General features: G+C 48.6%; 1 protein-coding gene across 2 annotated transcripts; it reads left to right on the plus strand.

Moving 5' to 3' along the window:
• Positions 1 to 612: 612 nt before the first annotated feature.
• LOC108028535 (zinc finger protein 1) lies at positions 613 to 27,836 on the plus strand. Of its 2 annotated transcripts, none has more exons than XM_017100431.3 (3): positions 613 to 1,355; positions 12,849 to 12,901; positions 24,077 to 27,836. In XM_017100431.3, exon 3 carries the CDS (start codon positions 24,260 to 24,262, stop codon positions 26,660 to 26,662), a length of 2,403 nt encoding a protein of 800 aa, XP_016955920.1. In that variant the 5' UTR covers positions 613 to 1,355; positions 12,849 to 12,901; positions 24,077 to 24,259; the 3' UTR covers positions 26,663 to 27,836. The 2 variants fall into 2 exon arrangements, with proteins under 2 accessions (XP_016955920.1, XP_050741831.1); XM_050885874.1 differs by lacking the exon at positions 613 to 1,355 and adding an exon at positions 9,230 to 9,249.

Consider the following 27,836-nt stretch of genomic DNA (forward strand, 5'->3'; position numbering starts at 1 on the left):
AACGCAGTGCCAAGTTGTGTTTAAAGGATGTGGCAACGTGAGCTGAAAGCCGGCCAAGAGTTGAGGGTAGCTCCCTTGTGGATTTCGCCGCCGAGTATTTACTTTTGGCTCCTTCGGAAGCCAGAAGTGCAAAAGACACCCGCCGGATTCCGCTGGCTTATCTTCGCGCTCGGTGTTACATAACGCGAGTCGGTGGAAGTGGGAGGTGCCTATTCGGAGCTGAGCTCGCAACTGGCGACCCAAAAGCGCCAAATGCAGCCGAGTGCCCCCATTGGCATAGAGTTTTGAGCAATTAGAAGCCCACGCAGCCATAAACAACGGCTGCGGGGGCGAGTGGGCGGAGGGAGGGGAGGCTCTCGAGCAGCTCCCGCCGAGAGGAGAAAAACTAGAGAAATCCCTGCACGTGCTGCTCCCTCTCGCTCTCTCGCGGCTTTATCCGGCGAATGAGAGGCCAACACTCGGCGCACAATGGGCACACGCACACAGATACAAGCGCCCGCCTGCCCTGGTGTGGGTGTCTCGGGCGGCCGCGCTGGTGTTGGTGCTCGTGGTGCCGCCGCTGAACGAGCTGCGGTTCTACTCAGAAGTCAGTTTCTTGCTGGGCAGTGTCGGTTCAGGTTCATCGACGCTCCGCACGCGCTGCCGCGAATTCTTCAGTGCTCACGACGCAAGACGCGTCTTTTTCGGCCCAAAAACGAATCGAAGTCTTCGCAGTGCGTTTCCAGACCAGACTCCCCCACCCCCGACTCTCTCCCTCTCCAGCGCGCTCTCTCCCCGAAGAGAGTTTCAGTGGTTGGTGGTTTGGTTCGGTGGTTCGGTTGGTGGTGCTGCCGAAGCTCTGCCGACGCCGACGACGACGCCACGTCGGGAAAACCAACCTCTTGCAGTGAAAATCTTTTCGTACGTTTTCGTTATTTGTTATTCGCACGTTGACGCGACGAGACCGCGAAACACGACAGCAGCAGCGGCAACGGCAGCAGCAACAGCGATTGCAACTGCAACTGCAATAATGATCGCGCGTGCAACAGCAACACGAAAGTTAGTGGCAAACCCTAAAGTATCTAGCCCGCAAATGCAACACTAAACTGGCCGAATCCGTTGCAACCAAGTGAAAAGTGTGTGTCTTACAAGCCATCAGCAATATAAATCAATTGTAGCCGAAAACGCACAATAGCCAAACACGCAAACGCAGCATAAGCACAAATGAAATACATAGGAAAAGTGTGATATTTTGATATTAGCAATTAGAGTTTACACAACGCAGCCCGAAAAATATTTGTTAAATGTGTCTGCCCCCAGGCGAAGCCGAAAATTGGATAATGCTTGGATAATCCCCCCTACAAACAAAAACAGAGGTGAGTTTGCGAGATCGCTCAATTTGCCGACGGCTTAGTCATAGGGCAGGCAAAAAACACAGAAACGCAGAAACGCCGCCTCAGCAGCTTGCCCAAAATGTGTCAGAAGCGCGGCTCCAGTGGCGAATAGAGATCGGTTTACCATAGCCTCAGCGAAATATCAGATCGGGGGCCATGCAATCGGCTATATGCATCGATTGCACCCATGAATGATGGACCGATCCGATGGGTTCGTATCAGCACCGGCCCCTCCAGAGGCGTCATTATCGCCATCCCACTCCGATTCCCTCCATCTATATTGACGTCAATCGCCGCGGCAACTTGACATCGCCGATCTGCAGATCGTGTGCCTGGCAAATTGACGCACACAGAGCATACGGAACATATAGACAGATAGGTTGGACCCTTAGCCCCGGTGGCAGTTCCACCTCCAGTTTCAGCCGGCAGCGGGGAATCTTAATTGCCCATCCTGGCCAAAAGCAGACCACTCTCTCTATGTGAACTATGCCAATTGTCTACACCTGAGCCGCAGAGCTGGCCGGCCGGCTGACAAATTTGTATGCACGCGCTTCAAAAGTGCAATATTAATTAATTCCAGCAACTCGGACGCGGCAGCAGCAGCAACTGATCTGTATGCAGCATAAGTTGCGAGTTGCTGGTTGCTGGTTGCCAGTGGCAGGCTGCAAGTGGCTAGTCGCTACTTGCTACTTAGTCGGGGCAATTAAATCGTATGTCATTCATTGGTAATTTATACCATTTAAAGGCATGTCGACGGGGATGGCCGGAGAACGGGGTTCTGAAAGACGCCTTTTTCCGATGGCTCCTGGATGTTTTACACCCCTGTCCATTAGCATAGGCTGTTGTGTCTGGTCAGTAGTGCTGGACACGAATTCGAGGCTTTGTTTGCGAGCTGTCTCCGAAACGCCGAACGCCAAACGCCAAACGCTTGATCGATCGCTCTAAACCGATTCCGATTCCGATCCGATCGGCGATAAATGCAACTTGCCATGAAAAGTGCTGCCTTACATGGGCATTAGGCTATTGCACATTTCTCAATATGTCGAGTGATTTTCCCTGCTCCTCCAACGCGGCTGACTTATACGCACCGCACCTTATATGACGAACGGCGACGTCTGCCGCTGTCCCACTGCATGTGGCATAAAAAGCAGGCGGCCACTCGGGGGCTCCTTCGGTGCAAGAGGTGCTGGTCGGGCTGGTGGTGCCGGGGCTGGCGAAGGTGTCTCAGGTGGTTCGCCGCTCGGAGGCTCACCCGCACGACGCCATTTTCAGGCCCCGACCACAGACCCCGGAGTCAAGTGCAATTTGCATTTTCCACACAAAAGCACTTGGAGCCTGGCCGCCTAGCAAAATGAAATCCGAAGCCACCCCACCCCCTTTGGTCGACTTAAGGTCCCTGGTTCAGTGGTTAATTTATTTCTGACACAGCCTTAAATTAACAATTTTAATGCAAACAACAAAAGAGCGCGCATTGAAATTGAGACGTCGGGCGAAATACAAAAAATCCAGAAAATACAAAAACACAGAAAGCACAAATAAAATAAAATGCACACAATACAGAAAACAAAAAGCCGAAGGAGAAACATAAAATAAATTTACAGCAAAACAAAAGCGTGTAACAGAACAAAGGAGGAGGATTGGGGAGCAGCGAAAGAGGAATGTGTAAGGTGAAATAAAATTCTGGCGCGTTAATTAACTTTAAACGATTGGAAACGAATTGATTTGGAGGAGCCATTTGATTTGGATTAGTCGTGCCTGGTTCGGCCAGAAAAGCTGCCCGGGTTGTGGAGGTGGACCGCAGCTCAAAGGGTTGCGGCTCTTGGCCCGCAGTTGCCAGGGCTGAAGTTAAAATTCAATCATCACGTGTGCGTTAAGAGCGACACACAATCAGACAGATCACCGGAGATGTTAATTGGACTGCGTTAAACAATAAAACAAAGACTGCGATGTCTGCCGCAGTGGCCGCGGGACTTAGCACCTCGGGATCTGCGGTGGGGCCGGCATCTTCGACATCTGATAGGCCCACAGGGCGGCCCTGGACTTGCGTCGTTATCATGCATTTGATAAACGTTTTGTTTTTCATTAGAGCCCTCCGCGGAGGAGGAGATATCAAAGCGGTCGCAGACGGATCACACCCCTCCAATTAGCGGGGAGTTCGGCTCCAGTACGACGGAATTTTCGATGGCCATTCTGCCCCACATAAAATGTGGATTAATTCACAATTTCTGGAGTCCAAATTAAAATGTGTTTTTTCCACTTTCAAACAAAAAAGACTTATTTTCGGAACCCACTCATAACAGGAAGTTATTGCTCCCGGAGTATGGTTATTATAGTCAGTGAAAGAATTTCAAAGATTAATTTCGAAACTATTTCCTTTTGATAAGCCTCCAAAGTGCAAAGGCGATAAACAGAAACGGAAAACAAATTTAATATACGTCCCTACAAATGACATTCATTGAATGTTAATAAAGGGATGATTTAGGCTTATAAGAAAGCACTTGCTTTATCTTCCCTGCCCCAAAATACTCCCAGACCAACCGCAATTTTATCGGCAGATTTGTAGTCTGGGGTTTGCCGCAGATAGCCGGGTTCCCACCGCGGCCTTTCCGAGCTTATATTTATATTTTTTGGCATATCAGGCAACCACACGCAGTCCTCAATGAAGTGAATTATTTTTCGGAGGGGCCACCGCCGCAGCACGTACTTGAAAACAACTTTTAATCTCGAGTAGTTTCAATTAACGTCATTGGACTACATAGATCGCTGATTACGGATTGAATGAGCATTAAAAGTATATGTGAATAAGTGCGGAGTGCTGGCTACGGGTGTAGAAAATAGAAACGAAAACAAAGTTAAAATCGTGAGCGCAGATTGCTCGATTGCGATTGCGGCCACCCACCGCACATGGTCGGCAGCGGCTGTTATCGGCTATATACGCACATATAGCCCCCCGATCCGTGGCTATCTGTCCTTCGATTTACGTCACAGCGCGCGTCGCAATTCATGAATTTCTCGCCTCGAAAGCACAATTCTATTTACCGGACGCCCACTTTTGAGTGGGTGGCTCGGGCGCTCCGGGCGATAAGTTTGGGGGGCCGATAAGCACTTGGAGTGGTCAGTGGGTGGCGGATCGAGTTAGGAAATTTACGGGCGTTGCATAAAGCCACCTGATTACCACTGAGTCACAGCCAAGGAAGCAGATCTTTCGATTGTTGTCGCTGCTTTTGATTAGGCCAGCTCATAAAGTGGAAAATGCGGCGAGCTGGCCAGCAACAGGTTTGGGCCAGTTTTCCAATTGGAAATCTGCAACTCGCTGCGGCCAGTCCAATATTTTCGCGGAGTTTATAAGCGCAAATGTCTGTCGCATAAAACTTAATTGTAATGTTTGTTTACGAGCTCCACTTGCCGGACTTCCAGAGCGCAGCCACCACCCCCGAGCTAATGGCGGCCATAAATCCGCCGAGTATCTCAAATATGAATTGCACTTTAATTCCAGATCGCGGCGAGTGCCTAATTTATGTAATGCCCCCGCTGTTTGTCATTTCACTCGGCCGGAGGAAAGTCCCTCCGAAGGGTTTTAAGTAAGCGGCGGCGAGAGGGCCGAATAATAATAAAGAAATATCTTCATGCCAACAAATCCATTACAGTCAAGTGCGCGACAACAGCAACGGCAAATAAATAAAATACGAGTATGTGTGTATGTATGGACGGCGGACGGACCGCCGAGTGTGTGTGCGTGTCGAGTTAAAAAAATTAACCGAAATTTTATTAGTATTTGCGCAAGCGCAAGCCAAAGTCAACCTCAAATATTTGACGACCAGCGTTGACCAAAGAGCCCGACTCGCCAGGGGCGGGGGCGGGCGCAGGTAGGGGGAGGCATCTGCATCGGCATTCTCCCGGCTCCGCAGACTCTCCTCGGCGGGAAGAAATGGACCTGGTCCAGAGGCCGGCGCACAAGCCAAGCAAAAGGCAATTAGAGTTGACACTTTTGGATTTTCGGTCTTTTTCTTCCTTCCCTCGGGAGCTACCTGGTCTCTCGCGGGGATTAGGGGCTCTACACGATTTTGATAAAATATAGAATATAAAAATGTTCTTGGGCAATCTATTTTAAATAGTAAGATTGCCTTATCTGGATTAAAATTTAAATTTCGCTTTTGTGATGATGAAATAATCGTAACCAGTTATTTTAACTCAACCTCCCACAAGCTTTGGAGTCTTCATAACACATCTGTTCTAAAATAACACAATTATTTATGGATTTTTAAAAACTCCCAACAAAAGAGTTATCATATGCTGAAATAAATATAGATTTATGGCTAGCCAAAAGTTATCTTTAAATAATAATTGGTTTTCATTTCCAACAATTGCTAATTATAAAAGTTTTTTAGCAAGCTCTACTTATGTGATTTTATCCCACCAAAGGGTGTCAGAACGTTCTTACTACCCACGTACCTTTCTTCCCATCAACCATCCCCTTTCCACCTTTGTTTTAGCGGCTTCTCGGGATCCCTGGGATCCGCTGCAAGGGCCTACAGAAGATGTCCGCTGGTCCAGCTCATCTCTGGCCAAGTCAGCTCTGGTCAGTTTTTGGCCGGGGCTTAGTGGCGGTGATGGCGTTGACGTGCCCAGGGGACAGTTTAATTTTCACTAGACATTGCCCACTTAAAAACCATTTTCACTTGAGACGTGACCGCTCGGCCAGATCTTCTTCTTTCGGCCGTCTAATGTTCGAGCTGGCCCCGCTTTTTCGGCCTGGGCCCTGGAGTTTTGAGCCTCGGTTCGGGGGATCTGTTATTTATGGATCAATATTGACGCAGCAGCCGGCGCGGGGAGGGAAATATCTGTAAAATAGCCGGGCAACATTGTAAACAAAGTGTAAGCCGCTTTGTTGTTGTCTCTGGCAACAACCATGCCTCCCAAAAGCCTCGAAGCGGCGGGGGAAAAGTGTCACTAAGGCATTTTTCAAATCCGATTTTTCTCCCTCGAAACAATGAGCGCGGATCGATGACACTCACAATGGGTCAGGTGGAGCCGGGCAGGTGGACGCGATGCAGGGGGAGTGTGCGGGCCACAACACTCGTTTAATCATAAATTTGTCGCGCGATTATTTTTACAGTTTTCGCCTTTCTACAAATATTAAGTATCTGGCGAGTGATTCCAATAAGTTTAGGTCTCAATGCCTGACTTATGGTTTTAGGCTTCAATCCGATGTCGGATGAATATGCAAATGACTTGTTATTATTATGTTTATGCATATTTCCAGCGGCTTTCGTCTTTCGTCTAACAAATGTGTTTCTTGTTTGTTTATTTGTTTTCTATTTGTCTCTCGGTCTCTTTTTTTTTGTTTTTAGCTGGCACGTGTGTGCCTTAGACTAGTATACACTCCCCTGCTGAATTTTTAAGTGACTTCACCTGACCACAGGAAAAGGGAAGCCTGTTGAGTTCTGTGAGCTGATTTCCGCTTGCAATTTATTCGACAGCCGAGAGAAAACAACGAAAAAGGCAAAACCGAGGAACGCAAAGGGCTGAAGTCTCGAAATTCCAAGAATTCTCGCTGAATTCACTCGGAGAATTCGTGGCAGCGGCAACAAGAGAAATGCATTGCCACAGAAACCACAAGGAATTGTTTCTCACGCTCGCCCAGAGAACGGGAACGGGACAGGATCTGGCGGAGAAACGACACCCACGACAGGCGACAGGAGACTGAGATTCAGATGGAGATGGAGATGGAGACGGGGAATCGCCAGAGAGACACCCATTCCACTTGACTGAAGGAAATTCCTGAAAGCCGCTTTTCGACCAATAAAGTCTTATTATATACTCATCAATTCAGCAGCAGATAAAAGTCAAAAACTTTGAGATACGCTCACGCTGGATGTCGTCGATGCCGACTAAGGCACAAGTCAGATAAATTATAATTAAAGCAGACGAAGAAAAGGAGAAGACACGCCGCAAGACACATGGGCTGGTGGGGCTCTGATGTCAGAGCGTATTTAAAATACGAATACGAATACGAATACGAGTAGAACCGCTTGCATTCAGAAAGCCGCCACACGACCCGAAACCGAAACCGAAACCCTAACCAAAACCGAATCTCGAGACCCGGTCAAAAGCAAGAGCCGGGCTAAAACCGACGGTTAAGCAAAACAAATAAACAGCCGCAGAGGCGCAGACGTCGCATAGAATCGGGCTTCAGTCAGCGGCAAGAAAACACCTGTCAAACTGGTCCAAAAGAACAAACTGCGAGGGGCCAAGTTGAGACGAAAAAGTGAAATAAAAGAACCGAGCCAAACAAAGCACGGGGAAGGCTGGGGATAATGACTTGGCAAAGGATGGATCCCGGCCCAGTCCCATATGATGACAATGATGATGATCGTGACTTCAGCCGCGGCCCAAACACAGAACGGATATGCAGCATGAAAAGAGGGCCGAATCGAAGAGGCAACTGATTAGCCAGTTATTGATTTAATTGAACGGAGGGCAGATTCCGAAGCGGAAGTTGTTACGCAAGCTGCCGTTGCCTTTGATTAGATTAGATGAGGCTGCACTTTTCCCTTTCTGCCAGTCGGCTAATTGCACCCGAAGGTCTTTTCCCAGGCCCGGGAAAGCCGGGCAGGAAGTGTCGGAGAAGGGCGCAAGGGGGTGTCAGTCGCGGGGCTTAACTATTTCCCACAAATCCTTTCAATTAGCCGGCACGCAAGGCCCAGCCGGGCGCAAGGACAAAGTTTAACAACTTAACTCGAAGCAGAGATACAGATACTGGCGCAATCAAATTACCAAACTAATCGCATGCAAGGCGAACAAGTTAAATGTGTCTATGGCGGGGACTACTTTTGGGGGTGTACGAGTGGCAGAAATGGAAAATAGCAGGCAAGTGGGAAAGCCGGGAAAGCTAGAGAAACTAGGGAACTTGGCGCAGTTTAAGGCGTTATGCAAAACAACTGCAATGCGTGCGTGTGGCAAAAAGTTTTCACGAAAGTGGGGGAGCCAACTGACTGTGCCACATGTAGCTGAGTAGGATGCAGAAGGAACTTCGGTCGACAGGCGACAGGAAGTGCGCAAAATGCCACAACTTACGACCGCATTGTGCTGCCACTAGCACACTAAGGAGCTCGGCCTCCTGGGCTATCTCTTTCTCCTTAGATTTGCCTGCCGTTCGGCCGACCACCATTAAAGTTGTTGCATGTTTGGAGCTTGTAAACAAGCTTGTCGCTCCGGCCTATAAAGAAACAAAATATTATTAAATAAAAACTGAAAGCTGGGGAGCGCTGGCGCGAGGGCAGAGGCGTAACTCCACCCACAAAAAACGAGCGAAACACCAATGCGGCTCTCTGCAGCCTGGTATACATACGAAGTTCGCTCGAACACAAGCCAGTATAATTATGGATTGGCCGATGACCACGGCGACTGGTCATTAAGTGCCTGATGAGCCAAGCAAAAAGGGGCCGGGGGTGTGGCACAGTAGCCAGTAGCCAATGCCAAGTGGCAGCCACTCTTCTCTAGGAGACCAGCGCGCTGCCCCTGGGCCGCATAAATAATTATTAGCAATTGTCTGCAGGTGCAACAGCAACTTGCAACTCGCGGCTTGGAGTGGCAGCGGCAACCTGCTTGGGCCACTCGAATTGCACACTGCAATTTGAGCATTTTTCACATTTCCCCCGCCGCGGCCGCCAAAAACAAAAGACTCAAGCAACGAACTCGACAGGATCCACCTCTCTCTCTCGCTCTCTTAATGCCCCAAATAAGGTCAAGGGGTGGAGGTGATGGCCACCCACAGACGCCGTCTTCACTCCGCCAGGTAGCCAAGAAAAACACCAGAAACCCTTTCGAATGCTGTAAACTACTCCAAAAAGTTCAGCGGCTGAGGGGTTTTAAGGTAGGTAGAAATTATTAACTGACATTTTAATGATGATAATGATGAGGCCCGTTGACGTTGCCCTGCAACTGCGTCGGTGGCTAGACATAGCCCCCCTGGCCCCCCATTTCCCCAGACATCCTCTTCGAAAAAGAAAAACAGGTAGGGCCGGGAGAAAATCTTGGCCAGTTTGTTGCTGCTGCTGCGGCGTGATTTTTATCAGCTCAACTCGACTGGCGCCAGCCTCACTTTTTGGGCAGAAGAAGCTGCGCTCCCCCGCCCTCAAAACCCCTCAAAACGAGAATAAATAAACAACAGCATTCGAATGGAGGCCTGCATAAAAGCTATGAATTTTAATTGATTTTTTTCGCTCTAAACAAAGCCCGGGAATGCCGTAGAAGTTGTAATACATTTCAGCTTTCGTTGCGCTTGTAAAGATTCCCTTTTTGCTTTTAACTTATTTTGCCTCTCTCTGCAGATGAAGCATGAAAATAAGTTTCGAGCTGCAGGGAGAGAAACCGGGGGTGATTGTTAATTGCTTTTAGGTCATATTTATATTTATTATAGATATTATTATATTTACGAGCAAATAATTTATCAGTAGAGCCTACATTTTCTTTTTTTATTTGAGCGTTCCATTTAAGGATTATTAAATTTGCAAGATGATCATTGCCGAGTATATAGAGGCTCTTTTTTCCTGTGTACTCCTGTCCCTGCCCCCTTCCGCTGCTCCCCACCTTTGTGGCTAATTTCCGAGGCACCCACAATTCGCTTCAGCAGGACTCATTGTCAGTTTGGCGAGGCAGCGTCTGTTTGCAACATGCTTAATGTCATGCAACACAACAGCAGCGGCAGCAGCAACGGCAGCAGCAACAACAACGCACTGTCACTGTCATGCATCATCATCTTGGCGGAGTAACTCCGAGTTGGACCGGGAGTTGGAGTCTGCTGTTTGAAAATTATTGCATGTCTCCGGGCCGAAAGCCTGCAACCTGCCAGAGGAGCAGGCTCCGAAGGAGACGACTCCCAGTGAGTGATGCGATTATCTGCAAGATTCGCTTATCTACGGTGATCCATCAGTCGCAGTCTGCAGGCTGCAGTCCGCCGTCTGCGGAGTCTGCAATCCCGTCCAGCCTTTGGCTTTCGTGCAGAAATGCAGATCCGCAGATCCCCAGATCCGCAGAAGTGCAGAGCTCCAGAGAGCCCAAGAAGTGCGTAGCCTGCGCGGGCGTCCGCCTTATAAATTAGAATGTGAGCTGCGTATGCCCAGGAATCTGTGCGTCCGAGTATCTCAGTATCCGAGCGATGCGATGTGTGTGTGTTTTTAATTTACTCTTTATGGCCAGGCTCCCACGGTTGAGCGGAGAGCAGAACTTGACCACCTGAGATGGCCAGCACCCGCTAGCCAGAAGTTGTGGCCGGTGTTTTTTGCGGTTGCCGGCCAGGAAGCTGGCTTTGGGCTTGGCTATAGTAAACCACAGTGGGTTGCCTTTCTGATTTTTTTCTCAGCTTTTTTGTTGACTTTGATTGAAAGTTGACACAGCCAAGCGTTGAAAACCACATCCGTGGAGGGGCCTACGCAGAAGCAGCAAAATCAGCAGCCACTCTTGCATCTCCCCAGTATGCAAATGCAATTAGTTTTTGATTAAGTTGTAGGCTGCCCAAAAAAGCAGAGATTCGCCGGAGACACTGCACCCAAAAGTACACTTAAGCGCAGAGCCAAGCGACAGACCGTTAAATTGTTGCAATTACCATTGCTAGTTGCTGCTGTGCCGGCGATGTTGCTGCCGTGCCGCCGCCATATTGCTGGTAAAACAATATATGCAAACTGGCTTCGGCCGTGTGTTAGAGTGGGTGGGTATGTGTTTTTCTGCTGTGCCGCGTGGTGTTGTGTGGCAGCTACTGTTGCCCGGGGCAATTGTTTAGCACGCGCTGCTAATTTTCTGCCGCTGCTGCTGCTGTTGCTGCTGTTGCTGCTGGTGTGTTGCTGCTGTGTAGCTCCCGATGTTGCTGCCAGGCAGCAATTTCTACGTTGCATGCACGCCTCGTTGATTGTAGGAGTAGTAGGTGGGTCACCCTCGCTGGCAATCATTTTAATAGCAGCTCTTTCGGTGGTCAGTCCGAGGTTCTGTGTAATTTATGCCCGCAACTAATTGCATTTGAAAGTTTAACTGCAAAAGTCAAACGGTTTTCAGATATGTGCATGCCATAACCGAAGAAAAATAGGTTCCCACCGCGGCCGGGAAAAAACTGAAATAGATTTTCCCTGTTGCGAGGCTCATTTGAAATTCGAATTTCAATAACGCACACAAAACGATGTTTATCTGGGGCTGTCGGATCGGTTTTCTCTTCTCCTCCGTGTTTTTGAGTAGGCGTTGTCGAATAGTTTCGAGTGCCTTGGTCCAGTTCACGCACAGAGATTCGGATTGAAGATTGAAGAGGCCAAGGTTCGTGAGATAAGAGTGGCTTCTGTTGCTGTGGGGGTGCGATAAGGCGGAGCCAGAGTTTATCAGCGGTTCCAGTTGCGCAGCTGTGGCACAGATACAGATACTCGTTTTGGATTTGGTTGTGGTTTGCCTCTTGGCTTTGGTTTTTATGTTTTGGGCCGCATATTTGCTAAGGTCGCCCAGCTGCTGCCGCTGCTGGCTGGAAACTGGTCACATTGCTGCTGGTCATATGCCGCATGCAACCGCAGCACGCCGTGTTGCATGCCTAATTGCAACAGGTGGCAATCGACTCGGCTCCGGCTGCACCCGCCAGCAACATGTCGCAGCTACGCCAGCAACACACCAATTAGCCGCCAAAACAAAGCACCCGCACTGAGTAAGCCCCCATGCAAATCATGTTGACATTTCTTGTTATAAATGGCTTAAATTGCTCAAATAATTAGCAAATAATAGCCGCAATTGTCGGGTCCAAAAAAGGCAATAGCCGCAATTGCAGCCTGACATTTGTTTGTTTTTATCGCCGTTGTTGCGGCTACTGTATTAATGAACAAAATAAATAAATTATAATTTATCGCAGACAGTTCTAAGCGCTTCCCCCATCAATCAGCTGCCGTGGGGGTTGCCTTCGATTGCCAATCAGGCGGCGGCTTTTAGCCCCTTTTATTTGATATCTCTCTTCCATAAGCTTTTTTCGGTGGCCGACACGCCCACTTAATTTGGCCGGGTTTGTGGGTGGTAACCGCTCTTTTCGGGGGCTACTTTTGTAACTAATATTAAAACACTTCAATCAATCAATGTCTCTCGGGCGGAGGGGTAACCCCGTAACCCACGCCCCACTGATCGGTAGCCCCTCCGAAAAGTTGGCCAAAATGTTCATTAAATCGCCAAGCAGTCTGAGAACCATCGGCATCGATCGGTATTTGCCTAGGCCATTAAATATTTATGAGCTCGCGGGCCGAGAGTTTTGTCCAACCTGCCAACTATTTCCAGCTTGATTAATGATCTCCGCGCTCGGCTGTGTTCTGCTTTAATTACCGCAGCAATTAGCAGCTGAAAAATCCGCTCCGCCAGCAAGCTGCCACAATTTGTCATAAGGCAGCACATAGCTGCATCATCGCCAAAAATCTCAAATCTCTAACCGCCTTTCTCCCCGCTCTGCTCTGCCTTTTCCAGATATGCCTGACTATCTGCGGCGCTCGGACTCTGCCACCATCTAAATCAAAGAGGTAAGTTCGCCGCACAGCTGCTGCGGCTTGTGCCGCACTTGGTTTTCGGCTCCGAGTGACAACCCTGGCCTGGCTGCTTTATTCGCGATCGCAACTCCACCTGGCCGGGCAACCTTCACAAAAAGCTGAAACGCATTTTGAATTTAATGCGTGCGACGGGGACAGGCAGGGCGGCTGTGGGAGGGGAGGGTGGGATCCACAGATCCCCTTCAGATCGATCATGTGCGGCTGGGGCTGTCCAACTTGGCCACAAGCCGGTGTCTCGTCTCTTGGCGAACTTGCATTTCGCCAAAATCAGAGGTGGCAAAACGCATCTGTATCTTTGAAATCAATATGTAGTTACTTTACCTTGTCTGAAAGGAAAAAAAGAGTGAAGAAAGATGAATAATGTTTTTTATATTTTAAATAAAAAGTAGAAGAGGCATAGTATATTTACTATATTTACCAAAATATTAATATATACGAATTTTTTGTTATTTGAAAAAAGTATCTTCTTTAAAAATACGTTTAGCTGCCTTGCATTCCATTATCATGCGTCTAAAATATCTTAAAATTTTCAATTTCTTCGAAAATTTTTAAGACAGCGTAAAAAGCAAACTGTATTCTATAAAAAATATATATTTTTAGCATATATATATAAAGCACCCTGCAATCCACCTTAAGTATCCAAAATATTATTTATAAAAGAACATGCATCATACAATGAGTGAGGAAAACGCGTTGTATTTATGATATTTAGAGCTTCAAAGTATCTATAAACTTCTGAGATCCATCGGCTCTTTCGTGAGTGGTTTCTGGTATCGCTGGGCAGGTGCACCACTGGCGGGGGCGTCGTCTCGGCGACCTTCCGCCTAAGGAGTCGCCGGCTGCCATTGAAAGCGGGTGAAGCTGAGCACTCCGGACAGATTGCAAAGTTTCGTCTCGAATGCGAGTTGGACCGAAAACGTAAAATAATAAATACAACGCATCGAGCCAGTGCAGCTGGACCTGGCCACTTTTGAAGATTAATTGCTCGCGACAGTCGCAAGTCGCGAGTTTGCGACTTGGCGAGGCTGCCCACTGAAGCTGCTGCTGCGGCGACTGCTGGTTTCGATGCTGCCTCCAAAAGCTGGCAGCCTGACCATAAAAATCGCCATTTGTTGGCAACACACAAAAAATTAACATGACGTCAACGACAAGCGCACGGCAACAGCTCAATTGGCCGGCAGCAGACGCGACGACCTTTGCGACTTGGCCCGGCCAGTGGCGATTAAGGCCAGAAAAGCGTTCCACATGTCCGAATGTTCCGAATGTTCCGATCTCTCGATGCCGGCCAAGTGCGATCCATCGAATGCGGCTAGTAGAAGAGATTTCTTTCGACACGCCCCGCGTTCTGCTGGATTGTTTTTCGGGTGTCATCACATTCGCTTTTCCATGTTTTTGCGCGCCCGACTTTTCGCGTTTTTTGCTCGCTTTCCGCGATTTTTTCGAAGCGTTTTCGGTTTTGATTTTTAAGTCTCGTCGGCGGTGGCGCTTTATTCATAAATCCGTCAGCTGCATGAAATACAGCTTAATTAACAAAAAGCCGAGAGAAAAGCCGCAGCAGCACGCAGCGGAGGCGCAGTCCCATTCATTCGAGCGCCCATTGAACAACGCCGCAGTCTGTCGATTTGGTCTTGTTTGTGCGCCCGAAATCTGTCGCCATCGCATCGGCCCATCGCCACAATATCTCCATAATTGAGTTGAGATTGGGATTCGGATTCGGATTCGGATTCGGATCCGAGGAACGGTACGCAAACGGTAAATACACACGACACACGGGCCCATAAACAAACGAGTCAAATTACCAGCGAAAGAAATCAATTAACACCTGCCGGTGATGAGTCCCACCATCGATCAATCGATCTCTCACACGAGCTGCATAAATTAGCCGTCCCAGCAGCATAATTGTGTGTTCTTTCAAGCGATCCAGCGAAATTAACATATCAAACCCAGCATAATTGCGCTTTAATCGCGCCAGGGCCCCGAAAAGAGACAAATGTAAAACCACTAGGAAAATCGAAGCCCGAAACTGTGACCGGTCACTGAAAATTAATGACCTCCAAGGGCCTCCCCGTGGAGCTGGCTGAATAGAGAAACAGCCAAGGAAGCTTAAGGTCACCCCTTGTCACGTCGAGTTTTCCTCTGTTCGGAGTGTTCAGTGACAACAAAGATTGTTTTAAATGGCCCTCGAAAGCCTGCACTTTGCAAGGAAAGAGTTTGAGTTCAGCTAAGCTTTTCAAAGGCTTTTTGTTTTGAAGAAATGGGATTTATATATGACAATATGACATGTTTCATAAAATGAAAAGGCTTATCTTCATAGATATTATATTTTAATCTGATCAAAATACGATTCTTCGAGGAGTTCTATATTTGTTTTTATGCACTTCTGACACTTTTCCCTCACTCTTAAAAGTAAATCCAGTATCTCCATCTAGATAAAAACGCTTTATCCATTCTCTTTTGGTTTCCTTTCGATATCGATCCATAAACTCTATTCCAATTGCTGTGTTTTAAGTGCGTTCCACACAAGACTTGCGCGCGTTTTTCAAAGTCTGACGCTCGTCGAAAGGCCTCCCGACCCTCGGGTCCCCCAGGGCCCGGAGCAACCCCCTAGACCCTCTCTTGAAAAGCCCCTTCTGGACTCTTGGACTCCGGTATAATGCAAAGTGACAGCAACGGCTTGTAGGCAATCAAAATGCGAGCCAAAACACGCGCAGGTCTGCAATTGTGGGTTGTTCTTGCTGTTGCTGGCCGTTGTTGTTCCCCGTGTTGTTATTATTATTTTAGTTCTTGTTTTTGTTGCTGCTGTTGTTGTCGACTCCACCTGGCAACGCAAATTGAAAGAACTTGTTGCAGTCAACGGGGCAAAAATTGAATGCTTTGCACTTGCCTTTGCGGTCACAAAACAGCGCTCGGAAAACAGAGAACTGCAAGATATTGGTGGTTCAGTGGCTCGGCGGTTCGGTGGAGTGGTGCTGCAGTGGTGGTGCACTTTCGGTGGTTACAACTATTGATTACATGCTTCGGAACGGCTCACATTACCGGAGCTGGGGGCCCAGATGCGGGTGTTGCTGGCGTGCCTGCAACACGGCGATATGTTGCTCCAGTGTCCCAGCAGCAACATCGAACTGGCACTCGCACTCGCACCGAGTCTGTAATTAATGCGGGAGCCTGCGCTGACATTTTGAGAAATTTATTGCCCCAAGTGGATTTATAGTCTGCGACATTTTATAGTTTTGGCCCCGGCGAGCCTGCGGTTAACCGAGATCCCTGCGAGGATCGCGCAGATCGGCCAGATCGGGCAGATCGATGTGGCCAGTGGGAACGGGAACTGCACTCGGCGAGCTGGGAACTGGGAACCCTTAATGCGCATCATGTGCGCGCGCGCATATATAATTTGGCTACCCGATAATGATCGGCCTTTGGCATAATAAATTTTACACAAAGCGAAGAAGAAACGGGAAACGGGAAAATGTGCCGCAAAACGCTCAGAAACTTTCAACTTGTTGCTGTGGCCGCCGCCGTTGCCGCTGCGTATCCCCACTTGCAATCTATATTAATTTTTATACGAAACCGAACCGAGTCACGCGGCTGCACTTTCATAAATGCCAAAATTTCACCTGCTTTCACAAAGATGATTAAAAATAAATATGCAGGCGCTGCAGTTCTCGACGGCCGAAGGTTGATATACGATAATTTCGTTCTGATAATGTGACGGGCGGAGGATGAGACAGGCCGGACCTGTGACCCAGTTGAGGGTTTTCGGGATTTTCAGTGGTTTTCGGGGGCTTTCGAGGCATTCGGCTGCTTTTCGAGGGGCTCGTGTTGAGCCAAAAAGCGTTTAAGGCTAATTGCAAAGATAGCTTTTGACTGATAAACGAACTGGAGGGGGCCGAACGGATGTGGAGAAGGTGGAGTGGGCGGACTCGGAGGTTTGCCCCCTTGGCGCTGACCCAAAACCTTTTGCCCAAAAACCCTACGTTAAGTAAAAGACAAAAGGCAAAGAGAAAAAACAAACATGCGGCATTCGGAGCCCGTGCTTAATGATGATTGCTGGCCCCCAGAGGTTAAAATTAAATAATTTCCGACTCCAAATGAAGCCAAAGCGCGCTTCTCTAGTCTAGGCTAAAATGGCGGGCGTTCCAGCCATTCATTTTAGCCCGGCCATATATAATTAGCATGAAATGAGCCAGGGATCTTTAGTTTGGTCAAAGAAACCATTTTTTCTGAAGACTTTTAGCTTGTGGCGATTTTTTAGGTTGTTTTTTTCTTGCTAGTTCCTCCGTTTTCAGCTCTTTTCTGCTATTTATGTTAATGCAGCGATTAAGCAGCAAATCGTGTGGCTAATTATGATAAACATTTGCCAAAGCCAAGAATAGAAAACAGAAAGAGGAAGTGCCACATTAAAGAGTGTGGCCAGCGGCAGAAATTCAGTACGCTTTGGAAGCAATTATGAAAAGTGGGAGTAAAACTTAAATAGTGTGACCGATCTACAGTTTAAGGCAACTTTGTGATCGCCCAGTTAACTAACCAACTAAATTATAAATAACTCCTTGGTGCCTATGAAATTAAGGGATCAGCTTATATTTTTGAAACTGTGAATACTAAACCTACAAAGGCAACTTTCAAAAGTGTGACCAGGGTGATGCAATTTCGTGTGCAAACCTGTTCTGCACTTATTTTTATTTCGTCTGAAGCCCCTTCCCCATTTCTTTGGCCCTTTTAGGCGCCTCTGTTAGTCGGCAACGATAAGGCGGCAATGGTTTAATTTAGCTGCACCAGCGGCAGCAGCAGATGACGACAGGATCGTTGGGCCGGCCTACGTGCAACAGAAGTGGCTGCGGGAGCAGCAGCAGCAACAGCAAAACAAATGTGTCTGTATATCGCAGCTAAATTGACTTTGATCACGCGATCCCGATTCCCCTTGGCCCGGGCCCGAGTTATATGGTTCCAGGTTGCAGTGGCAGGCTCTGGGTTCTGGGGCGCGGCCTTTTGTGGCTCAAACGGAAGTATGCTAAGCAACTTGTTGCTGCAAAGGCAGCCAAAGCAGCTGAAGGTGTATATTGCAAAAATAATTACATTTGATTGTAAAAGGCCAGCGTCTGCGTCTCTAGGCTGGGGACTCGAGATCGGACCTCGGCCTGCCAGAGAAAAATGTGCAACATGATTGCAGTTTACAGCCCCGGCAGCAGCAGCAGCAGCAAAACCAACAGATAAAATGCATTTACAATTGAATTTGAATGTAATTTTATTTAAGCTGCGGTCAGCCAGGGGCAGCATGTTGCTCGGGTGTTGCTGCTGTGCTGCTGCTGCTGCTGTTGCTCCTTGGCACGGCAGCAACAATTGGCCTGGTGGCAGGAAATCGCCATTATCTGGCATTATCCACTTGGCCAGCGGTGGCGTAGGCTGCAACCTGCAACCTGCAACCACGTCAATCCCCAGATCAGAGCCCCTCTTAATTAATGATCCGAGTCCGAGTCCGAGTCCACGGCTGCGGTAGCAGTGGCAACTAATTAGCATATCGTTAGCTCACATATTGACGTCAAATTTGGTCCGGGCCAACTCGCAGTCGTTTTCAAATTACAGTGATCATTTTAATTGCAGTGCGCCAAGCTCGCATTGAGGCCCAGATTCACATTCAGTCGGGGCTCCAATTGAAAACCAACGAGCAACAGTAGCAGCCAAGCTAGTTATAATAAATGAGTTGGCCTCATGGGCAATGTAAGGCGGGGGAGCAGGCAGCATGTAGAAATTATATTGAAATGTGTATGGCAAAATGGAGATCAGAGACTTGTTGACATTCGAAAAGGGTTGAAACTAAATTGTTTTACTAACACAATCAGCGTAAAGAGTAAGCTGGTCTTTCTAAAATATTTAACTGCAAATGATGAAATAATGAGATTTAATTTTAGTTAACTATATTTATTGTAGTATGGGCTGTATGGGCTTAACTGCTCTTGTAAATGGCATTTCCAAGGCCGCCTTTTCCCGCTAATTTTTCTCCGAACTCCCTGGATTCTCCAGCGAGTTTTTCACAAGCGAAAACAATTGAGCCAGAGCTTTTCCAGCCAGTTGCGAGCCCGTGTTGCCGCGGGGGCGGGCTCAGCAACATGTTGCTGCTGTCATTGGCCACCAGCAGCAGCAGCAGCAACAGCGGCGATTGTTGTAGGCGTAAAAAGAGTTTTCCCCGCGTTGTTGCTTCTCGTTTTTTATTATTTCTCGTTTGATGAGCAGTTGAGTTCGTTGTCGTGGCTAAGCAAATGGCGTTTTATTTTATTAGCCATATTTCTGCCCCGTCATGCTTTGTTTGCTTCGGGCAGCGCGCTGTTGCTGTTGGCTGGTGTTGTCTTTGCACTTGTGATTGAAGTTGGGGCTCCGAGCCCCCTTCCCAGCACCCCCAGCCCCTTTCTCCGCCCAGAAGGCCCGTCCATTATCAATGCATATCACGTTGAATGCTGATGTTTATGATGTCGTTTATTACGGCCAAAGACAAGTGAAGTAAACTCCAGTGAAGTGTGGCTTAAATGGCGTCAGAGACATTTGCCAGATTAATGGCCACAGTCCCCCGGAGATTGTGGGGGCGGGGGAGCCCGACAGGGGCGTGGCATCGGCAGCGGCAACGGCTGCCGCACCAACAAATTGTTTACATTTTAATTTCTGCAATTTTATTTGCTTAGCTCTGCGCACTGTCGTCGCTCTTGTGGCACGGGGGCCTTCAAAGGGGTTTTGGGGGTCTAAAAAGGAGGCACATGGCACGAGGCTTATCGCGGCGTCTCTCGGCCCCCAAAGGAGGGGCATGAAATGTGTTTGACGGGTGCTACTGCAAGACTTCGTCAAGTTTCGCTGTGTGTAATAAGCGTGACAAATGCCAGGCAAATACAGTGGTCACTCAGCGGGAATACCTCCGTTGATAAATGGTTCATACAATAAACGAGTCCTAAATGGTGCTTCTACCTGGATGGGATGGTCGAGTATTTCATGATGATATGATGAAAATATATTAAATCTTAGATATCTTATATATAATGTCAGTTCTCTTATGTTTCTAAAAGTATTTAATTTTATTTTAATACCAACTCAAGGAACTTTCAACTTCATGAACACTGAAAATAATGATAGGTTTACTTTATTAGAAGGGGTCCTATTGCTTGGGTATTCATCATTCAACCCTCTTTTCGAATTGGGGTTCCCTTTCGCGAAAGTTCACCCCCTTTTTGTTAATTATAACAACTATTTTGGTTGCCCATATGGTTGTTGGACTGCCTCGAAAACTGGCCGTGAATCATATTTCCATGGCACTGCACATTTTCAGTTTTCACTCGGCAGTTTTGCAGAGCGATATAACAAAGCCGAGTTGGCAGATCTGGGTTCTCGTTTTGTTCATTTTTTCCATTGTTGACAACAAATGAGCGCCATTTAATGCGCTTCCTAGTGTTGTTGCCGTCGTTGTTCGGCGGTTGTTCGTTGTTTATTGTTCGTTGTTTGGCGTAATTAAGCAGCGCTTTTCCGTCTTCAGTCGCAGCCACTTTGCACTTGGCTTGCACTTTTCCAGCTTTTGGCTTTCCGCGCTCAGCGTTCGGTTTTCAGATCATTTACGAGCACTTGGCATTCGCCGTTCCACTTTGCCAAACATTTGCTTACAAGCATGTTTCGCTGTCCGCTCTTTTGGTCTTCAGCTGGCGACTTGTTAGCGCCATGTTTACACTCTGGAAAAAGCCTAATTAAATCTGCGACTGCCATTGCTCGAAGGTTTTCGTTTCCGTTTTATTTTCGGCCACTTACTAAGCCGTTCCCCCCGTGGCCAAGAGTTAACACTCCATTTAGCATAATTTCACACCATCTCCACCATCGCCTGACAAGTCCATTTTGTCTTTTCCCGTCTCCCATTATGTAATCTTTCGCCCTGCCAAAAAAGTCCCACAAATGGAGGGGGAACTAAAGTAAAGTCTTGGGGTTTTGACAACGAAGTTGGGGGTACCCTTTATACAAACTCCTTTCTAAAATAATCTACTACATTTATTATATCGATGATGATGGTAATGACTATACCATATAACACCATAAATGATCCGATGGTTCCTGACCCATTTATGGGTCATGATTGGTAACCCCTTTCGGTTCACTTTGCCGATCGATTCCAAGTGGCATCTTCTTTTGCGAGTTAATTAACACTTGGCAAGGGCATGGACATTTGTACGGATATACGTAGGGCTGTGTTTATCCAAACTCCGCCAGCCATAAATCAAAAATCTCGACACTCGCCCGCCGCTCCTCCTGCGCGAATCCGATCCCCAATTTCGCGTGCTAACAAGGCCCCAAAGCGGCGGAACCTTGGAGAACCCAGCAGAACTCGACGACTGGCGTGAAAATTTATGTTTTTTTCAGCTTTTTGTTCGCTTTATTTTATGAATATACGTACTTATTCTCGGGTATATATGGGGGACAGCGAAAAAGAAGTGGGAACAAGTTGGGCGGGGAGGAAAAGCAGGAAAAGCCGCCAATGCCGTTGGCCACATTTGCTGGTGTAAAGTTTTTCGCATAGTTGTCAGCATTGCGCTGTTTAATTACCCTAATTAAGAATATTAATTGCCCTTCGGGTGGATAATGAAGCGCGGGGGGAGGCGCGACGGGTGGTGACCCTGTTCCCGGAAATAGAACATGAATTATGATATGCAAAAACTTTCGGACCGCTTCCATTTAAGTTGCGAAATCGAAAAAGTTGAGACAACTTTAAAGGGGGCAAAAAAGGGGGCGCTCAGCACAAAGGACACGCACTCCATTAAACCAAGGGGGCAGACATATGCGACAACAATAACAACGGCAATAGCAAGCCACTAACTGGCAGGAGGTGAAAGGTGAAAGGGGGCGGCGAGGCCGGGGTCGAGCAGCTGGACACAGGTGTCCTGTCGCTGGCCCATCAACACCTCTTCCTCGGCTCGCCGGCGAACCAACAGCCCAACAGCCCAACGACAGCAACGGCTCGGAAACAGACGGGTCCGGGCAGCCGGCTCTTTTCATTTTCTCAACACGTAAAGCAAACACGTGACCGTTAAGGACATGGACTCCGGCTGCCCCTTGCTCTTAGTCCGAGAGCCCCACGCCCATGCCTCTCGGTTGTAGGCGCAAATTGCCAACAGAAGGACAGCGCCAACGAGTGCACTGTGAGAAAGTGGGAGACTGTCAGGGTATATTTTCGTACCACACACAATATCTAAATAATAACACATTTTATAAAGCTAGAACTAAAGCATCGTGTGGTTGTAACCATTTTTTTTACACATATAAAAGTTTCGCAATATGAATTGCTTTGAAAGCATCTTTTATTTTTGGTTTAGAAATAGCATACCTTAAACTATCAAAATCTATTTTTATTTGCACTAACTTATTAAAATATTTGCACTTACCAAAAATTGTGTATTATAACTTTCAGCCTAACAAAACCACTTAAACTCTATTAATAAGGTTGGGGACTTTTTTAAATACTAAGATATTTTTGCTGTATAATTTAGTTCGCAAAGGGTTATTTCCCAGTGCACGGCTGAGAGCCCCACCGTAAACTGACGGCTTATGGCAGACAAGCACAAAGCTTCGTTCTGCTCCTGCTGCACCACCTCCACCCCCTGGCACCCCCCGCACCACCCCTGCTTTACACCACCATATCGCAGCTACGTGCGTGTGTGCACAATATTCATATATCACAAGGATAAGCGCAATGCAGCAAACGTCCTTCCAGACGTGCCGCTCGCTGTTGTTGTTGTCGTTGTCGTTTGTGGTGCCTTGTCCTTTTCCCGAGCCAACTGCCTTTGGATTCGGTGGCAGTAGCACCAGCCCGCCTTCCTACGCCCCTGCTCCCGCTCCTGGTGTGTGTGGTAACTTTTAATTATTTGCGAATGTTGGCGCCAGACGGCGAGATGCGATGCGATGCGATCCTGCCCAGGACTGTCGCCCGTTCCATCCCGTCTCCGTTCCTTCATTGATTTCGCTGACCAGAAGCTTAGGTGGCGGCGGATGGGGTTGGGGGGTGGCGAAAAGGGGGTGCTCGCCGGTCAAGGCGAAGGCAGCGCCAAAATCCAAAGGCCCCATAAACTTTGAGCGCCATAAAATCTGCTGGCAGCGCCATAAAAATTCCCACAGCGGGAGTTGGAGACTGGAGACTGTACCCGAACTCCCGCCCCGAAGTCCTCTATGGGCCATACTGTACTCCTCTCCACCGCCGTTCCATCTAACCGTTCCGTCCCTTTCCCATCCGTACGGATAAACGCATAAAACTAACGCAGCGTAAACGCCGCCGTTGTTGTCATCTGTCTTCTCGTTACGTTATTTCTTTTTGGCAGCTTCAGCACAAAATTTATCTTATTTATTTGTTTGACTGAAAGCCAACACAAGCGGATGCCGGGGAAATTGCTGCATTTTGATGCTTGACTGATTGCTCCCAGAAACATGTCTTTAGTTTTATTTTCCTTTTATTTCGCCTAAATTTGACGGTTCTAATCCAATTACGTAAGCGTAGGAGTCTTCGCGATCTGGCAACGCTAGGCGTGACAAGCGTTTAAGGTATCGAGTGCGAGGGAGACGACTATCTGCATCGTTGCCGACCTAAAACGAGAGGGAGTTCTTCTCCTCGCAGAAAGTTTTTGTCTTCGTCCCGGAAGAAAGCTAAATTTTCAGCTTCCGAAATCCAAAATTTTACAAAGCACCTCGGAAACAAAACCCGTCTTTGAACAACAAGATTTTTGTGATTGTCTTTTACTAACCCAAGTGATACGTTTTCTTTTACACTTGTGAAAAAGATCTAAAAAATGGTGGTGGGTGTTTAAATAAAGAATTGGGCAGAAGAATTAATTGTTTTAGTTGTTAAGAATTATGCTTAATTGATTTGAAAACTTAATTTTTGGTAAGCGTGTTATAAAAAATTTTCAGCGAATCTGTCGAGTCATCAAGGGCAGATTTTTTAGGTTAGGGTTGCAGAAACCTGAAAATGTCTTTATCGTTGAGTAAGTTTTATGGTGATTATAAATACTACAATGCCTCCCCTGAATCTGCAACACTAATTTTTAATATTTTCGTATACTTTACCAACTAATTTTTAACAGAAACTATTCATTGTCATGACCATAATTAATTTTATGCATTTTCCTCTCCATTTATTTGCAGTCTCGCCAGGTAGCCCGCAAGAATCCCAGACCCCGCAGGCTGGATCACTTGTGGCCGGAGTTGCCAAGGTCAGCACAACAGCAACTGGAGAACCGCCCCCCTTCCCCGAACCAATCCCCGACCCAACCGGAAGCCTCCAATCCGCAGGAGAAGCCGCCGCTGAAGCCGCAAAAAGTTGACCTCATGACGATGGCAGAAGGCACCGACCCCATGGGGCATGGTCACCACACGAATCCGCACAATCCGCCCCAGCAGCCGCCGCAGCACCACCCGCACCACATGCCCCTGCCCCACCCCCCTCCGGCACCGCCGCCGCAGCTGCTGAACTTCAACCCCCATCATCACCAGCAGCAGCAGCAGTATCTGCCCCACATGTACCCTGCGCCCGCGGCTGCTGCCCAATCTCACTCCCACTACGGTGGCTTGCAGTATCCGCATCCGCACGCCCTGCAGCACCAGCACCACCCCCACCAGCACCACCTGCCGCTGGCCCTCAGCCTCCACCAACAGGCGGCCGCAGCTGCGGCGGTGGCTGCAGCGGTGGCCACCAACCACTCCAACAACAACAATCAGGCCAGTGTGGCCAACAACAACATAGTGGTGCCGTGGAAGCAGCGCAAGCGCAAGCGCCTCTCGGCAGTGCTGGACAAGCTGCACCACCATAATAACAACAATAACAACGAGACCCACTCGAATGGTGTGGCCTGTAAGGCGGAACCCATGGAAATGGAGGAGGATTTGCCCGAAGACGGTGAACAGGATGAAGAGGATCGCGATGGTTCCATACCCGACGAAGAGGAGGAGGAGCGGGAGGAGGATGCTGGCAAGTACATTAAGAGCGAGCAGCCCGTCAGCGAGGACGAGGAGAACGAACCGGAAATGGACAACGAGAACGAGGACATTTCCGGCGAGGATCTCGAGCTGTCGCACAGCGATGATAACGATCAGGACAGCCCCAGGATCAGCATGAGTCCTCTGCAACTGCAGGCCGCCCAGAGCAATCTGCCCCAGGATCAGAGCCCGGCGCTGAACAAGGAGAATCCGCTGCATGTGGACATCAAGACTGAGATCCCCAGCCCCTACGATAGGTATTTCCCGATACCGTCTCCTCTGTTCGGCTACTACCTGCACACCAAGTATCTAAATGAGGTGTTCCGCCGGCGTCCTGATCTCTATCCCTCGCCCCTGCAGCACACCCCCTCTTCGATCGCATCGGAGACGGAGACTTCGCCCACTTCCAACGAGCGGAAGAGCAGCTCCAATCACATGCTGCCCCACGCTCTGCTGGCCAATAACTCACCTCCGCCATCGCTTCCCTCGCCGCCGCGCAGCGAATCCTCGGTAAGCAACAGTGTGGCCACCACAACCACCTCCAGCTCCACCAAGAAGCGCACTAGTCCCAAGCCCAAGGGCAAGAAGGGCGAAAAGAAGCCCATGCCGCCGCCCCAGGAGCGTCCTCTGGATCTGTGCATGCGCAACGAGGTGGAGCCCAAGAAGTACAAAAAGTCCGGATCCAAATCCTCCCAGGAGTCGCGTTCCGCCGTCATGATGCCACCACCGCCGGCCCTGAGTGCGGCCAGCAGTCTGGAGAGCATGAGTGCCCTCTCGCCGGCTTCGAGTAGCCACTCCGGCCACATGCCCATCACCACCGCTGCCACGCCCAACCACCAGCCACCGCCCAACTCCCCGTATGCCAACGCCATGAACGCTGCCCATGCAGCGGCTGCGGCGGCGGCTGCAGCGATGATCAAGATGGAGATGCCATTGCACCCGCTGCACCACCAGCAGATGCACCACTCCCAGGTGCCCACCACCACGGTGGGAGTGCCGGTGATCAAGGGCGATGTGGCCTCGCCCACAACAAAGGAAACGGTGGCATGGCGCTACAACCTGGACGTCTCCCCGGTGGTGGAGGAGATGCCTCCCGGCTCGGATGTGGCCTACGTTTGCCCCACCTGCGGCCAGATGTTCTCGCTGCACGACCGCCTGGCCAAGCACATGGCCTCGCGCCACAAGTCCCGCAATCCCGCTAACGATATTGCCAAAGCCTATTCCTGCGACGTGTGCCGGCGATCCTTCGCCCGCTCCGACATGCTGACCCGCCACATGCGCCTGCACACGGGCGTCAAGCCGTACACGTGCAAGGTGTGCGGCCAGGTGTTCTCGCGCTCGGACCACCTGTCCACCCACCAGAGGACGCACACCGGCGAGAAGCCCTACAAGTGTCCGCAGTGCCCGTACGCCGCCTGTCGCCGGGACATGATCACCCGGCACATGAGGACCCACACGAGATACGATTCCAGGGGTGGATCGCGGGAGGGCAGGGAAGGCCGTGAAGGACGCGAAGGCCGGGAGAGCCGCGAGTCGCGCAGGAGCGGCGAGAGAATGGAGGAGCCCAAGTCGCCCAGTTCCCATCCGCTGCTGGACATGAAGATGAACATGAACATGGGCATGGGAATGGGTCTCAACATGGGCCTGCCCATGAACCCGATGAGCCTGCTGCAGGAGGAGCTGCTGCAGAAGTCCCAGCCGGGCCTGACCCTCGGAGGACCCATGCCCCTGGTGGTCAAGACGGAGAGCGCCTAACGGTGCCTGTATGCAGCGGCATCCAGGCCATTCATGACCTGTTAGGCACCATCCGTCGTCCGCTGACAGGCCCAGCTTAGTGCTACAACAACCATCGAAAACACAACAAATCATTAACTAGAGCAGTTGTACTTGTACCGGAAATCTCTGCGAAGACTGAGGAACCTTAATACTACCTACAGTTTAAATAGGCTAAAGAACCATCAACTAATTTTTAGAGGAGAGTTAGAGGGCAGCACTCAAGACCACCCAACGTATTAGCACCTAAACTAGTTCTAGTTGCTAGATCCCCTCGCGTAATCGAACCCCCGGGAGTTTAGATAGCCAGGATCTTCGATACAGCTAGCAATTCCATGTTCCACACTTAGGCTATACTAGATATAAAGGCGGTCAGGTCCGCGACGATCTGACCTCTCAGCATTTTGAGCAACGTTGAAATTATTAAGCTAGACTCGCTACATAGGCTAATAGGCTCGCCGCATTGGAGAAAGGCACTAGAATCGTACTCTTACTTTTAATTTACCCCTAATTTATTGGTAATGTTACTCAGCAGCATGTACACTTATACCACAACGATTTGTATTAATTTAATTTAACTATTTAATTTAGCTTAATAGCCTACAGAAAACACAAACAAAAGACAAAGAATTCTCCCTAGGGCACAAAAAAATACCACAAAAACTCATTTCCATGGAAATCCTACAAGACAAGCTTGAAACAAAAAGCAATTCCTTTTTTGTTCAACAAAACACGTTTAAATTTACTTTACCTTTGTAATGATTTTACGCTCGCTCTCTAATGTTTTACTACTTTTTGTTTTCATGAAATGAAATAAAAACCTTTAAGTTTTCTTTAGTTCATAAACCATCTTTGGATTGGACGCACCTCACCCTCTCCGGCCCCCAGGCGGGGACAGGTTAACCCGTTTGTCCCCCGGGGACGGAAATCCCTTCGGGGTCGTTCCATGTTTCAAGTTGAAGTTTTTCGTTATTTATTATAAAAAATGAAACAAAGCCCCGACACCCGCTTATTGATTATTAGTTCTTAGCTAAACGTTTAAATAAATTATTAACTTATGTTATTCTAGTTGGTTATGATTAGCCTTAGTTAAAACGTTTTTCACAAAATAAAACAAAACAAAGTCTACACATGGACAATGTCATGCAAAAGAGAA

Source organism: Drosophila biarmipes, chromosome 3L (assembly GCF_025231255.1).
Source record: "Drosophila biarmipes strain raj3 chromosome 3L, RU_DBia_V1.1, whole genome shotgun sequence".
NCBI lineage: Eukaryota > Metazoa > Arthropoda > Insecta > Diptera > Drosophilidae > Drosophila > Drosophila biarmipes.